This window comes from Hirundo rustica, chromosome Z, assembly GCF_015227805.2.
Source record: "Hirundo rustica isolate bHirRus1 chromosome Z, bHirRus1.pri.v3, whole genome shotgun sequence".
Taxonomy (NCBI): domain Eukaryota; kingdom Metazoa; phylum Chordata; class Aves; order Passeriformes; family Hirundinidae; genus Hirundo; species Hirundo rustica.
Window position 1 is genome coordinate 12,753,357 of NC_053488.1, and position 16,474 is coordinate 12,769,830.

The 16,474-nt window shown below is 39.1% G+C and overlaps 1 protein-coding gene across 4 annotated transcripts in view; it reads left to right on the forward strand.

Moving 5' to 3' along the window:
* Positions 1-16,474, forward strand: part of SLC38A9 (solute carrier family 38 member 9) — a 47,258-nt gene that overhangs the window by 14,330 nt on the left and 16,454 nt on the right. For 3 of the 4 annotated variants that reach the window (XM_040090951.1, XM_040090952.1, XM_040090953.2), the window contains exons 3-11: positions 1,012-1,144; positions 1,724-1,845; positions 1,982-2,045; positions 2,156-2,249; positions 3,210-3,380; positions 5,758-5,817; positions 7,929-8,126; positions 10,211-10,318; positions 12,332-12,438. In XM_040090951.1, coding sequence (XP_039946885.1) covers positions 1,012-1,144; positions 1,724-1,845; positions 1,982-2,045; positions 2,156-2,249; positions 3,210-3,380; positions 5,758-5,817; positions 7,929-8,126; positions 10,211-10,318; positions 12,332-12,438 — 1,057 coding nt within the window. Of the gene's footprint in view, positions 1-1,011; positions 1,145-1,722; positions 1,846-1,981; positions 2,046-2,155; positions 2,250-3,209; positions 3,381-5,757; positions 5,818-7,928; positions 8,127-10,210; positions 10,319-12,331; positions 12,439-16,474 lie in introns of those variants that run through there. The other variant, XM_040090954.2, reaches the window with a different exon arrangement.

Sequence of the window (16,474 nt, forward strand, 5' to 3'; positions counted from 1 at the left end):
GGAAACTTCTTGTGATCTCTTGCTTCTATGGGTTTCTGAGTGATTTAAACATGAGCCTGGAAGAGGAAGATCAGAAAGCTGTTGTAGTTTTAAAAATTAAAAGCACTGCTGAAAGGAAAAAAAAATTTTGGTGTATTAAGGCTTAGAGGACACCAGTGTCCTCTGTCTCACTTGAGAAATTAGCCTCTCTGCTAGGAGTCAATGTTGTTCTTAATCAAGAGCATAATATGCTTGTATGGAAGTAAATTATTCTTGAGTTAGAAAAAAAAATTCAGCAATATTATGTTTCAGAAACATTTGTCTGATAGTGTTCCTTGCATGAAGCAGTATTTGCATTGTGTTGTAACTTTAGGAACAGCTTTTGCTGTGCTTGCTCTGTAATTGTGTATATGCAGAGAAACTGAGGGGCATGTGGTGTTCCCACTTTCTCCTTGGGCAGCCATGACTGTGCCTATGGTCAAGCTCAGGTGGAGTAGAGGAAAAGGAGTCCATTCCCCATTGCCTTGACTTAAAAATGGTATGAGCGCATGGACTTATTTGGGCTTGGTTCCTTCCTCACTAAGCACAATTCCATATAGATAGTAGTAGTTCTGAATTTTTTCATAAGTGGTCCTCACTGCCACCACTCATTCCTCTTTCTCTGCTTTCTGCTTCTGTATTCTCATGTTTTCTGTTTCTACCTCTGTTCCTCATCACTAGTTCTGGCAACAGCAGTTTTAAGCACTAATAAGCTTGCCCAAGCTTATTAACATGTATTTCCCTGTGTGATTCATTGTTGAAAACTAACAGCTGGGTGTTAGGTCTGATGTTAAGTCGCTCCACAGAATCTGGGCTGGAGGCCATTTTAATGTGGATGATATAAACTGGCATTTATTGATATTTTTGCATTTGCTTTATGTCAATGAATGACAAAACCATCCTGAGTATTGCTGAGTTGCTCTCTGAGTTGTATATTAGATCTGGTGTTCCATGGTTTTAAAAGTTTTCCTTTTTTTTCCCCCTCTCCTTTAGACCATTTCATGTGGAGCCCACAAACATAGTTAGTGTGAATGATGACATGCAAAGAGTCACTGACGAAGCTTCAGCAATGAATAAGCGGATTCATTACTATAGCAGGCTCACATCTCCGGCAGACAGGGCATTGGTAAGGCAAAGACAGGGCCTCATTAACTGGGTGGCCTCTGGCATGTTGGGTCTTACACTGCCTAGATTTACATAAGCAGCAGAAATAAAGGTTGGGGGAGAATCATTCTGTAGCTTGCTTTGAATCAAGTGTCTAATAGCTGAGTGCCTTAGAAAGGTTTTATCACAAGCTGTTACTTCCTGTGCAATGCCTTCGCCATTAAAAGAAAGTATACAAACAGCATGAATCTTACAACTGATACAGGCTGCCCAGATTTCTCCCATCTATAAGATTAAAGTAGTGGTCAGCTGCAGTGATTGAACTGTTGAGCTTGCATGATGCATTCACAGTGTGTTTACACACGTTTTGCGGAAGAAAAATGTATTTTTCTAGCTAGCTAGCTAGAAATCTTCTTAACTGTTTGTTGGGCTTTTCCCCCCCAGGAAGAGAATTAGCATAGTACAAGCTTTTCTTTCCTTTCTTTATTTTAATTTTTTTTTTAATGTCCTGGAAACATTTTGTGACTTACAGTAGTTGACTTGCTGTATTCGGGACAATATTGATGTTACTAATAAGTTTTATTTTTTATCCTTTCCTTAGATTGCTCCTGATCATGTACTCCCAGCTCCTGATGAAATCTATGTGTACAGTCCATTAGGAACTGCTTTTAAAGTTGACAGTTGCACAGATGGCTATGGTAAAAACTCCAGTCTAGTGACAATGTATGTTAAACACCTTGCCACATAGTAGCCACAAAATGCATTAATATTGAATGTTCTATATTAACAACGTAACTGTTGTTAACTTGAAATGAAGCAAGAATGGTTCTTAAAATATTCACTGGATTTTTCTTCCTAGATTTATGATATGGAATACCATGATGGGTACATCCATATTAAGTATCCCTTGGGGAATAAAACAGGTAACTATGAAAAATCTGTGCATATGAAAATGTTTTTGTCAGTGTGGCTTTCTCTTTTTTTTTTTTTTGCGGTATATTCTTAAATAAACTATATTTCTCCCTCTCAACAGGCAGGCTTCACTTCTGGAATTATTCTCATCTTAGTGATGGGCATTTTGACTCTTTATTGCTGTTACAGAGTTTTGAAATCACGGCAAATGATACGTAAGAAATCCAAAGCTTTGTCATGCAAATACTTTAAGTGTGAAATACTAATATGTATTGCATTCTATGTGTCTTTACTATATGTTAGACCTGACCTGCAAATAAAAGCTGTTCTTTGAATATCTCTCTATTTTTGTAGTCTTTGTCTAAGCTCTGTATGCTAAATTACTGTCTTCCGTTATCAGGCATTCCTTTAGTTTCTTGGGACCTAAGTATTATAGCCAGATACAAATTCTTAACAAGCAGGGTTTCAGATGTTCACTTACTAAGTTTTTGGGGACTTGGGGTGTTAGAGGCATCTTTTCTCCATAAGTACTGTCCAGTCCTCTGCACTTCTGACCAACTTGCACAGCGGAACAGCGTGGGCTGTACCTGCATCCCCTTGTGTTGTATGCTTGTATTACCCTAATATTTATCCGTGTTCTGTGTTGAAAGCACTCTAAGTACAGTCAGCAGCTGAAAGAGTCATTGACAGTGGCTCTAATTAGAATGTACTTTTATTGTTCAAAACTCATCCTGAGGCTCTTCTTTGGTTGGTGCTTTCATGCATAAACTAACCTCTCACTTGCTCAAATAAAGGCCATTAAGACCTTTGTCAGTTTGTGACTGAACTCGTTTCAGGGCACTGTTGAGGAACAGTTCATGGTCTGGCCTACTTTGCCATAACCCCTGCAAAAGGCTTTCGCTGCAAATGCATGATGGCATTTTTGCCATGTCTTGTTTCAGTGCTTCTGAAACTACTCAAAAGTAGTAATATGGTCACAATAAAAGCATCTTCTTCAGTCGAACACTTAATGCGTGCCATATTTTAAAGTTACTGGCAATTTTCTTAGTCCTTGAAAGCACTATGAATGTGTGTCAGAATATTCTAAAAAAGCCCCACATTTTGTCATGAATAGTGCTACTGACTCTAATGTAACATTTTGTTTAGGTATATTTTTGGGTTTTTATCTTTTTCAGCTTTAACAGATACCTCAAACTGGGAATTCCCAGATGTGTGCAAGTATTACTTTGGATCCTTTGGCCAATGGTCAAGCCTCTTATTTTCTATGGTATCACTTGTTGGAGCCATGGTTGTTTATTGGGTACTTATGTCCAACTTCCTGTTCAACACAGGGAAATTTATATACAGTAAGTATACATTCTTGGTTAAATTTTGCAGCAAGCCTTGTAAGTAAAGATCAAGACTGCCTTGTACTGAAAAAGCATTGTCCATTTTATGTAAGCTTGATTTTCCTGCTACGCTGAGTGAAAAATCAGTTAAGAGTAAGTAACTGTGTGGTGTTATGGGCAACATCCTGTGTGTTTTCAAAGCCACTTTTTTGATTTCTCTCTCAAAGTAGTTTTTTTGGTATAGTTTAAACAACCTAAACCTAGCTGCTTGTTTCCACTCTGTTTTCACTCCCCCTTTGTTTGCATGGGTGTATGTATTTGAACAGCCATATAACAGGCTAGACTGTTGAAATGGTTCAGGATAATGAAAAAAAAAAATAAGATTTCATTATGGATTTCAACAAACACACTGGTAGTATTGCTGTATAGGAAGTTTTTGCAAGTGTTCCTGAGGGAGCAATGAACTGTATCACAGCAAAAATGATTTTTGTGTGGCATTGCTACAAAAGAAAACACATTGGGTTTTTATATCCTGCTACGTGCACAGGCACACAAGCATTTGTGTGCGTAATCAATGTAGAGTTGTGGGAATGGATGATGGAATTGAGAGCTTTGAAAATCTGACTCATAGCATTGAGTAGATTGACTAAGGTTTAAAATATTCTGTTTTGAGGATTATCTCTGAGGCAAATAACAGCACAGACACTCAAACCTGTTAAACAGTGTTTAATTAGAATTCCCACCATCCCTATCAGACATACTTTACTATATTGATTAATGACTGGTTTCATAGCTGACCTAATTTATGTATTCTTACAGCCATTTCATTTTAGACTTCGGCTTTTTTTAATAAGATTAACACTTTAATCTTAAATTATTCTAAACTAAATAATTCTAATAAGCAAAATTCAAAATAGTGAAAAGATCTTATTTTCTAGGAAAAAAGTCCTGCTTTTCCATGGGAGTGGCATGTTATTTTATCCCTTACCTATATTTGTTTGGAGTTCTTATTTAAGTTGTTCAGTCTGAGATAACAATCACTGGCTTCTTGTCCTAACTTTCATACGTAATTACTAGGTAATAAAATGTGTAATAGGATGTAGGCTTGACACAATGGCATCTTCCAGCCGTGTGTTTCTAAGTATTCTAAGCTGGCTACTGTGTTACTTCTAATACAGTCAGATGACTTCTTAAAACATCTGCACATGCAATTTAGGTAGGGAAAAAAATATTTCCTGCGGGAGGATGGTCTAGAAATCTACAGTACACAAAGAATGCAAGAACTGTTAGCTGAGTGCAGTATAATGCCTTTTCTTTAACATGGTGTTGCATGGTCTTAATCAGTTTTTGTTTTATGGGAAAAACAAAATCCGCAAATGTAAGTGCTAGTCCTAAACTGTTTTTTAAAAACAGAAGAAACAGAAGTTGACATCTATAACAAACTTGAAAGTACTTAAATTCTGTAAGAGCTATTAATTTTGATGGCTTCTCACTAGGGTTTTTTTTTTTTTAATTAGGAACACAAAATAGTGATTTTAGTTAAATCCTTTGATTGTTGTATACTCTGAACTCGTAGAAGTAAGTATGAGAAACTTATTTGTGATTCAGGGTGTCATAAATCAAAATAAAGAAAGAAGAAACTTTTTTTCACACAGGACTTTTTGCTTTCCTTATGAGAAACAAGCTGCTTTTAATTGCATTTGAAAAATCTGAAGCCAACTCCCCCAGTAGATTTTTTGTGCACACCCACATGCAACAGAAGCAGAATTTAACCAGTGATACACTAACTCAGTTTCCAAGCTGATGGGGCATTTTCTGTGTGTATATATATATATATAAACTTGGAAATAAAACAAATACTAGAGGTGCCTGTACAACAGTGAGGCTTAAACCTTTTTCCAGAGTTTCCCATGAAAACATGGAAATAGCATCCCACAGAGCCTCTTCTGAAAAACAAAATATTAGAAAATGAGGAAGGGAAGCTTTTTCTGTATAATACTGTCTGGACTGGGGGTATGTTTGCATGCCCTTTTTTTCTGTCCCAAAACAGGCTGGATTTAAGATGCACTGGCCTACTGTTCAGCACTACCAACTGGTAGCTGGGTGGAGTGGAGGTGTGCTTGTGGAATCCTGGGAGTGGGGAGTCTTAGGAAATTTATAAATGGACAGGGCTTCTGAGAAGAAAATAATACAGTGTAGAGCTACTTTAAAACACTTCTACAATAGTTTGAAAATTTTCACTTTGGTCTGGGGGGAGTGCAAGCTGCTGTTGTGTCTCTGATGTGCCTCTGAAAATATTTTCCAATATATTTTCTTAATTAATTTTAGTCAAGTCAACAAATGAAAGCCTAATAGCAGGTATGGCATATTGATAGTGAGATTTTCTTCTTTGCAGACTTTGTTCATGACATTAATGTAACAGATATTGTTCCTGGCACTAATGGAAGTAACAAAGGTAAGAAGCACTTACAGTATTGTATTCCCAGTTTTGGGGTGGGGGTTTAAAGACTAATCATCATGTTGCATAACCACATTCTAGTTTTAAAGTCTATATAATCAGTTGTAACTATGTGTTTCTTACAAAACTAATTTTCTGTCTGGGATTTGTGCTTCCACAAATAATCACACACTTGGAGATCTGAATAACTGGGGAAGTAAAAAATAAGTTAAAAAAGTGGAGGTGAGAATAAGTATTAAAAAGCCAGTTGCAAGTTTCTGTATGCCCAGATACATCCTCCTTAAAAGCCTGACTGTTAACTTTTTAACAGTAGTTGCACAATGAGGAATTGCCTTGAGGAATTCTAACTTTCACACCCTAAATTTGAGGCGCCTTAGTTCTGTTTACTGTTTAAAATCTTGGCTGGGGCTGCTTTACTACTTGCAAGTTCTTCAGCAAGATTTTTTTTTTTAATTAAAATGTAAGAACATCTTTCTTGCTGCTGAGTTCAAAAAAGAAACAAGTGTCAGGCTACTTAAGCTTCTGCTTGTGCTTTTTGGAGAGTTCTGACATTTGCACAACTAGGAGAGTCTGACATTTGCACAACTAAGAAAAGAAGCTGCAGTCAACTATGAACTATCTGTTCCAAGTTCTTAAGTAGACAGAATAATGTAGAAAGAAGAAACAGGCTAAGCAGGGCAGGCATTGTCAACCTCTGAATTTTTTCTGCCTCTGTAACAGTGACTGAATCTGTACTACTTCCTTAGGAAGCAGAAAGCTTTCTCTATCCTGAGTACATGAGGAATGGGGAAACATATCACTACCAGCTGGACAGCTGTTTGTAACACCAGCTGCAGCTGTGTTTCTGGAGTGCAGATGTTGGAGTCAAGCAAAGGAGTTGAGAAATAATTTTGAAAACCAGTTGATTTGCATTTGAGCTAGTGTTGAATCCTGCTCCTCTAACGGTCTTTAACAGCTAGACGCTAGTTTATGCTCTCCCCTGCTTCCCTCCCATGCTTATGCAGCAGGGAGTATAACTTGGAGGCAAAGTAGACAGTAATCCACACTATCCTCCACCAACTAGAAGATTTAAAGCAGCTGCTACACAAAATTAAGGGCTGCCAGATATTCAAGTAACTCTTGACAGGACATTCAGGGCTACCAAGGGGAACAGTAGGAACAAAAGCATTTTTCAAGGTTTGTGAAACAATCCTCTTTTAAGCAAGAAATTTGTCTGAATGCTTTTTACGCCTTTGCGTTTTTGACAGAACAGGAATGCAGAGTGTAGGAGAGTGGCTGTTGAGTATTGTGGGATGCCAAGATTTTAAATAAGACATTATGATAACAATAAGTTTTATGTTTCAACATAGAGCCATGGAGCTTTATAGGCATGTGTTCCTTAGAGGGTCTATTTGGTTGATTTTGTTCCAGTCACTTGTTCAGGTGCTGCCATTGATCAACTTCCATGTAAGAGGAGTATGATGTTCCCTCTTAGCAGTGTTACTGGAACACTTTGTTGTGTTGTGTTGTCTGGCAGTGATATGCTTGCCCCTGTCATGGCACAAAGATGGCAAAAGTGGTTTTTTTCAGTGTATGAGTTTTCGACCTGCCAGCTGTTAAAGTAGCTTTCTTGTAATCCTTTGTTTGTAGAGCAATGTACAGTAATTCAGGCTCTTCTGTAAAGAGGTGCACTTGGATTTTGGTTGATATGATCTTACTGAAGTGTGCAGGGACAGATCAGGATGCTAAATGTAAAGCCAGATCAGGGGAGCATTGCTATGACTTGATTCCAGCAAGTGCACATAGGCACTGAACAGACCTCATTATAGGTATGTGGCCTTGAATGATGTTCCTGTGTGACAACTTGGGCTTCAGATAAATTACCATCTTAGTTGTGCTCAACTGGAAGCACTGTCGGATTAGAGTGCAAGGTGCCTAGCGGTGGAATCTTAGCAATGAGTTCCTGATTAAAAAAACAAATAGAAGTTAGGAACTAAGATACTGAACATTGCACTTGAGCAATCCTCAGTTGGTAAAAAACACCAGCAGTTGTGGAACCTTGGCTGTGAATATTCTGTGCAAGTAAAACCCTTCTAATTTGAGGATATTTTTCCTTTCCTTTCTTCCAGTCATTTGTCCAAGTGCTGCTAGTGATCATCCACCTCAGAACAGGAGTGTGATGTTCTCTTCCAGCAACAGAACAGGTTTTGAACTCTTTGAGGAATGGTGGGACAAATCACAAACAGTACCATTTTACCTGATTGCAGTTCTTCTACCCCTGCTAAATCTGAAGTCTCCGTCCTTCTTTGCGAAGTTTAACGTCCTCGGTAGGTAACAAATACTATTAAAGCATTGGTTCATTGTGACTGAAGCGTATAGAAGATAGTGAAAACTCCAGTGAGTAGAATCATAAAATCTCTTAGGATGGAAAAGTCTGTCCATAAACCATGTCCATAAGTGTTACCTCTGCATATTTTTTAATACATCTAGGAATGGTGACTTGACCATTTCTCTGGACAGCCTGCTCCAGTGCTTGACAGCCCTTTCTGAGAAGAACATTTTCCAAATCTGAACGTTCCCTGGTACAGCTTAAGGCCTCTCATCCTGTCACTGCTTGCCTGGGAGGAAAGACCAAGCCTCAGCTGGCTACAGCCTCCTTTCAGGCAGTTGTATAGAGTGATAAGATCTCCCCTGAGCCTCTTTTTCTCCAGGCCAAGCACCCCTGGCTCCCTCAGCTGCTCCTCACAGTACTTGTGCTGATGACCCTTCATTAGCTTCATTTCCATTCCCTAGACACTTCCAGCATCTCGATGTCCTTCTTGTCTTGAGGGGTCCAAAACTGGCAGTACTCATGTCACAGGGGCTGCTTCATCAGTGCTGAGTACAGAGGGAACAATCCCTGCCCTGCTCTTGCTGGCCACACTGTCACTGATCCAGGCCAGGATGCCACTGGCCTTCTTGGCCACCTGTCAACACGTTGTCAGCCCATGTTCAGCTGCTTTCAGCCTGTACCTCCAGGTCCTTTTCCATTAGCAGCTTTCCAACCACTGTTCCATTATTTTGCTGACAGCCCATACTGTGCCTCGAAGTATGTTGTCGGTTGATTTATTAACCCCACAGACTTTGTGTGCTGCTTTGGTTGAATCTTACGGGTAATAGGGAGTTCTTTTGTCTTCCATCTTCTTGCTTGCTAATCCTGTGAAACAAATTCCATTACATCCACAAAAGATTTTCCCTAATAGTTCTTCGCATACTACCATGCAGCATTTGATACTTACTACCTTGGTATGTATAGTCAGGCATACTCTTCCTCCTCTGGTAAACATTTCAAACCAACAGTTGCTTCTGATCTGAAGTAATTTTCTGCCAGTCATGCAATTAATTAATCACAGCATCAGTCAGTCAGTATGACCTGCTGCTGTTCTTTGTCCCAACATGCAATATTGTGGACTCTTCTGTGCTGCAGGGGAAACAATTGTGACTTCCTGCTTTCCATGCCTTGAAGTAGAAGGCCCAACTGGGTGGGGCTGGTAAATAGAGTAAAGCATATGCATGATGGGTATAGCAGGTCACGTTTCGGGGCGAAGAAGAGGTCTGAGGGATAGCCCTGAACTCCACAATGAAGAGAAAGAGAAAACTAGATGGGGGTCAGAGGCTGAAAAGGTTGGATGTGCATTGTAAAGGAGGTAGTGGACAGGGATTTGAAGGTCTAGTTTGTTCGTCTGTTCCATAGTGACACTATCAGAGCTTGGATCTGCTCTTGCTGAAGCCATTAAATGAAAGTACCACACAGGAGTCTGTGTACTTGACACTGCTTCTGTGCAAAAGGTAAGCATTTTATATAGGTAGATATAACATTAGAAATTAAAAAAACCCCAGAATATTAATTACTCGCCTCTTCAGTAGATAATGGTGTAAATCAGAAGCTGTTCAAAATTGCCTTTATTTTTGTAAACCTTGAAGTTTATAGGGCAGGAAGAAATGGAAGGCAATTTTGAGATGCTGAAATTTATCTCATAGCATTTTACTTTTCTTGATACCCATGGAAACAAAACTCATTAGGAAACTACAAAATATTTTAGCTGATATTCATGTACAGAACCTTTTCTTCTCCTAATTTCCCAGTTTCAGCAACAGGGATTACAGGGATTCCTCTGCTGTCGCCAACTCCTGGAAAATATTAAACTTGCTGGAAGTTTACATTGTGTGCATGTGCATTATTTTTTTTCTTATACATCTCTGATGTATAAGAGAAGTAGAGAAAACTTTTAGGCCTAGTCTTCTGTTAGGAATGCATACCAACCATAACTGTTTGACTACTTGTAGCTAGATGGACGGAACAGAAATGAAACCCTGCATAAATGCTTTCTACTATATCACGGTATTTGTTTGGCTCTTGTTTTTTTTCCAGGTACAGTTTCAGTTGTCTACTTAGTTTTTCTGGTTACAGTAAAGGCGGCTCATCTGGGAATACACTTAGAATTCAGCTGGGTTACAGAGAATGAATTTTTTGTACCAGGTAAGATAGTTCAAATGCAGTAACAAAGTATATTTTTGATGAGTTTAAGATTTTTCTTTTCCTCATTCACCTTTTAGCACATCACAGACAAATAAAGTGAGAAAATGCTCTCTGATGTTGCAAGATCCCTCTGGTCAAAGTGGCAAGGAATCCCTTTCCCAATGATGTTCCGTAGTTAAAAGACACTATCATCAGTGGGGAAGAGGAGGAGTGCCTATCAGAAGAGTCTTCAACATATATCTTGTGACAGAAAGCTTGCCATAGTCCTGTTTCACCTATGTTGTTTTAAGTTCTGGTTGCACCAGTTTCAGATCATGCCTGTTTCAGTAGCAATTAAAAATTACAAACTGTAGACAGACTGACTGTTAAAGGTGCTTTAGGTTCTCCACACAATGTTTTGCTTAAATTAAATAGCTCATTCACTATAATTTGCAAGTATGGTTTTCCTGTACTTGCTGGTCTCTCTCAAGCTTTAGGCCATAATCTTAGTAGCTCTTCTCTTTCAAACACCCATTAGCTGATTTTATCCCATCAGTACCCATCAGTATGTTTTTGTTTTCTTGAAAATTGTTTGATGGCTATTTGTTCTTTCCAAATTACTGTTACAAATTACTCTGTGAGATGCCATAGTCATAAACAAGTGGCGTTTGGTATTGCTTGAGCAGATACCCTAAAGAGATCAGTTTCTTTTTTAAGAAACCTGGAATAAGAAAACCAGGATAGCTGTTTTTTCCCCATCATTTACAATAAGCAAAATTTTATGACACGTTAGCTCCAGCGAGCTGTGTCCTGTACATTAGAATAGTATCACTTCTTCTGTTCTTAGAAACAAATGAGAAAAATGAGTTATAGTGACATACGTGCCACAGGCCATTGAGAAGTAGACCACCTAGTAGTTTGATTAATTCGGCAAAAACTCCTAGTAGTGCTAGGAGATAATAGCTAATGTATACAAATACAGCTATTGAGAGATTCTGAAACTCGGTTTGCTTTTTATTATTGAGATTGAAGTAGCGGATGAAAAACGAGCCCAGGAGTCCGCCTAGACGTCGTTTGCACTCAATTCTGTCAGTAGCACATCATGCTAATTAGGTATTGAAGGCACAGTGAAACCAGCTCTAGGGAAAGCTTATTCTTTCAGTTTGGATAAGCCCTCCATTAGTTGCCTAGGGTGTGTTGACTTTCCTAACTTCAGAGCACTTTATAGAAGTCTTTTAAATGTTTGCATGGAGCTCTGTGGTTCATTCTGTAAGGGTTTGTGAACCTCTGAAGAGTGTTGTGCTATATTCCTGGATGCTTCTCAGAAGCTGAGCTATCTTAGGGGTCACTAACTGCTGTTAGCAATTTACTCTAAAGAGTAAATACATTCTTAGGTAATATCACCTGTGATGGTTCTTTAATGACGTTACAAATTTGTGAATTCCTGGACCATTTGCAGCACTTCCAGAACCACCATCTTGTGAACGTCTTTTGAGTATTAAAAGCAGCAGAAGAATGCTATTCGCATGGAGACAAGAAAGAAAATTTTTTTCATACATGCTGTGAAGCATGATAAGAAATTGCTCTACCTTTCTTTATGCCCTGGCTTGTAAGCAGAATCTCTTAAATATCTACAGATGTAATTTTTCTTCTGGTAACATAAGTGCCTTCTTAATACCTAAAAGTTCTCACAGGGTAAATGATTCCTTCCCTTCATCTGCCTCTTCAGGAACATGTAGGTATACAGCCTCACTACTGTCAATTCCAATTTTACAAATTATCTCCAGTTGAACTGTTGAGGAAGGGAAAACCTTGTATGTGTCAATCTTAAGTTAACCTAGTAATCACTGATGGTGACACTGATAGGAGTCTATAAGAGACGCTTTGCTGGAAAGTGTGTTCTATAGTAACTACTGTCTTCATGCCTTTTCATGAGTTTGTCAGTACCCTCCAGAGCACTGTATGTCATCTGCATTTTGGCATTGTTTGTTTCGAAGAAGTAATTTTGAAACACTTACTTTTTTCTTCGTTTAGAGTTTAGAATTCTGTTCCCTCAGCTCACAGGGGTTCTAACACTTGCCTTCTTCATCCACAATTGTGTCATCACACTTCTTCAGAACAACAAGAATCAAGAAAACAATGTAAGTAACTTTGTAAGACTCTTCTCATTTATATTTAGATTGCCAGACAACAGTAACTTTTTCCTGTGATTTGATAAGAAATCCTGTGATTTGATAAGAAAAAAGTTACACATTCTTTTCCTTGCTATGAGGGAGTAACAGATAAATTACTAATTCATTCACATAAAAGCCCTGAGGAATGCTTTACTTGCTTACTTACATTTGGTCAAGCTGGTATTAAATGGCCAAATTGTACGCAAGAGGCAGATGACTTGACAATGTTGTCAATGAAAATTGACCAATTTTAGAATGACAGATGGTGGAAAATGTCTGGTACAGGACTGATTTTAGCAGAATCCTGAAGAGTAGTTTTGGGTCTAGGTAATACCTTTTCTCAGAGTTGCTTCAGTAGTTTTTGTCTCACAATCCTAGTCAGAGTCTGTAGAGAAACTTGGCACAGTTTAGGAAATCCTGCAAGTTGAAGCCTGAATCAGGAGGCTTTGTGGTATATAGTCTTTGTAATGGTGACTTGCTCTTGAAAAAGCTAAGCAGTGCTCCTCCAGATGGAACTGCATTCTTTGTTAGTATCTTCCCTTTTTAAAATACCAAAAGGAGTAAACACAATACATAGGGTCTGAGAGTAACTTTTACTCTAATTATTTTTATTATTTATTTTTTCCTCCCTGCTTCCAAGGATTCTTGTCCAGCTTCATTAAAATGTTAGCTGTAAAGGTACCTGCAATAACATAAAAATATTTTTAAGTACTAGCTGTATGGAAAACTGGTACAAAATCATAGAATCCCAGAATGAGGTTTCAAGGAACCTCTGGATGTCATCTTGTCCTCTTACTCAATCAGCACCACTAAGATCCAGATGACTATACAACACATTAGATAAAATGCATCAGATTTGATTATTTGACAGTGAAGTGCAGATTATGTACCAATGCAATGAGATGACCTCTTAGGCTTTAAAAGTCTGCATAGTTACTTCCTCGTATGTGTGAATCAAGACCGGCTTGTGGATGAGCCTATCTGCAAAGGAGGCATGAATTCTCCCTTCTGGGGTCTTACTGGCTTCTCAGAAAATAGTTTAACAGCTGGGGGTCTGGACAAAGAAAGCTAAGTAAGCTTTTTCTCTATTTCCTTAAGAAAATCTTATGATGTGGAGATGGGCAAGATTTCTCTTTAGCTGTGGCTTTCAAATTCTAAAGGCTAGATGTCCCCCAATCAGCTCTGTATGCAGAGGAGGTCTAATACCCTCATTCCACCTTCAAGGTTTTTCCTGTGTATTTTCCCCCTCAATTTACATCAGAGCAAGCAATCAGATGCAAAGAGCAGCATCTGGAGTGTTCTCCAGCTTGCTTTTCCTGTGTGAAGAAGGAAGAAACTGCTGCCTGCATTTGAATCAGCTTTTCTAATACCCTCCCTGGAGCTTAAGTTGAATTTCCAAGTCAGCCCTAGCATACATCTCAAGCCCTTGACAAAACTGCATTCCAGAAGAATGTTCAGATTGCTCAGAAGGGTCACCTTTGAAGCATGTCAGGAAAGATTTTTAGTAGGAAAACAAATCTCTGTGTAGTTCGTGTAGTAGTTTTATTTGGCTGGAGATTTCCTGTTTGTAGCTGTACAGGGGCCTTTCACCTTGCTCTCAAAAGTTCTTTGCAAGTGTTAATGAAGTAACTGTGCTCTTGAAGAGCTGTTTTGTGATTATATCACTAAGCTACTGGGCTAAGTGGGATATTTCCATATGTATAGGGGTCTTGCCCTTTGTCAAGTCATGAGGTGGTTTTTCCCGTATATTTACAAGATGCTTTCTTCTCTCAGTATCTGATGGGGGGATACTAATATAACTCCATGGATAAAAACTTCACTGTTTTATTGATCGATATGTTAACATGTCGCTTCCATCAGTTCTGTGAAAAGGCACAGAACTTGGACTGGAAAAGCACTGTTTTCGTCTTGAACAAAACTTGCTGAAACTAGTGGTCATAGAACAACTCTTTGGGGAGGTGGAAAAAAGTAAGACAAACAATAACATTCCTCTTATGGAGTCAGAAATTCAAAACAATAGCAGCTTCCATTCTGGTCACAAGCAGGCATCGCAGCCCAAAGCTAAAACGCACATGGGGGAGGATTGCTCTGGCTGCTATTCCCGTACAGGGGTGTGGGTGTGAGAAGAGAAGGGCAGTGCACCAGAGTAAGCCACATGTGAGCAGCACAGCCTGGAGAAGCCCTGTGAGCGAGATTTAGTCTGCAGTTCAGAACTGAGCTTCCTGGTCCCGTCTCCCACTGCTGCTGCTTTCTTGTGTTTATCAGTATAAGTTTTTGTACAGTGCTCAGTCAAATGGTTTGAAAACGAATTGCATAGGAAACGTAACCTAGCCAAAAAAAGAGTTTAGCTGTGGGTATTGTTTGGCTGGTTTTTTTTCCTGATTCATGTCTGTGATCAGTTTCCCTGAGTAATAGTACAGATGCTACACAAGCCCACCATGTTCTACAGGCATGGATATGCTAGTGCTGTCTCCTAACAATTGTTTGTGGATGTACCTGGGAGAACGGCTGTGAATGGGAAGATGTTTTTTGTCTAGGTATTAACTACAGAAGACATGGAGCTGTAAATGGTACTTATTTTCTGTAGTATTTAAACACTTTATTCCCCGTAAACAGAGTGAGCTTCCATTGATGGTGCCTACCATTGGTTTCTCTTTCCAGCCAAAATTATGCACAGCATCATCCGTCCTGGTGAAATACTTTTTGTCACCCAGTTAAATATTTCTACTTGCGCTTGATGCATGAACAGGTGAAGCCTATTTTTATGATATAAATCAAAGTCCTGTTGAGATATTACAGAGACAGTGTCTCTCTTGAGGAGAGACTAATCAGAAGTGGGATGATTGAAAGGCATTTCAGATGTGGTAATCATTACTAAGCACTGATACAGGCTTCTCCATCCAAGAAGCGACTCAACAAACTAGCTTTCACGGGTACTGCAGAGGGAAGTGAACTGTTTTTCCATGGCATTCAACAGGTGAATCAGGGCCTGGAAGTAGCCTGTTCTTTGCAGCACCACACAAGAAGTGTCCGTAGAACCACAGAGCCTTCTCTGTGCCATGTCAAATCCCTTGCTGCAGCTCCCACCAGCAGCTAAGTACTCACCGTTCTGTGAGTGTGATACAATGTCTTGTACTTTCAGGGTTGTCCTTGTTAGCTCCACCTGATTTATCAGTCATCCTTTTGTTCGGAGGCTGATTTCTCCCTTTGTTTTACTGCTGCCGCCAGCGTTAATCGCCCAATTTTCTCTTCTTCCAGTGGCACTCCTAACACTCTGTTCTGTGATTCTGACCAGGAGGGCTCCTTGTCAGCAGTAACTACAGCTAACATATGTTCTCCAAGCTCTGTCTGAAAACCTGCCTGTTACTTCAGGTGTATTTGGCAAGGGTTTGGCTGGTGTCATTCTGGTGTCATTTGGCTGGTGTCAGGCTGTGATCCTTTTGCGCTGTGACCTGCATGTTACCTTAGATACTGACTTTGAGACTTCCACCGTGATTCTACAAATACTTCCCACTTCCAACACTGTTTTTTACACACGTTTGATTTTTAAACTGTGGCTGTAAGAATTGCTATAATCTTACGCTTAGGCAGCTTTCACCACAGCAGTGTCCATTTTGAATGTAAATGCCTCAAGTATCAAATTGAAAATAAAAAAATGTGGTAAATGCTCTTGCTTAAAATAGTCATTTTATCTCTTCCCATGTGTCCTTTGATTTTATCTGGAATTACGCTGTCTAAACAGTACTGTCAAGGTCTTTAGGGAGTGAACCCGGGTCTCTTGAGGAATAATGAACATTAATTAAAAGATGTTCCTGTTATGCAAACATGTTGTACAAAAATAACCATCTTATACACAGCAGCATATGTTAGGAAGGGAGCTGATGATTGTTTGAGAAAAAAATAAATCCAAGATTTTCAAGTTGTCTATTTCTTTTTTAGTAACTTATTGAAATCAGACTCTGAGTACTCTTTATATGGTGACAGCACCTGGAGAAGACAGTCT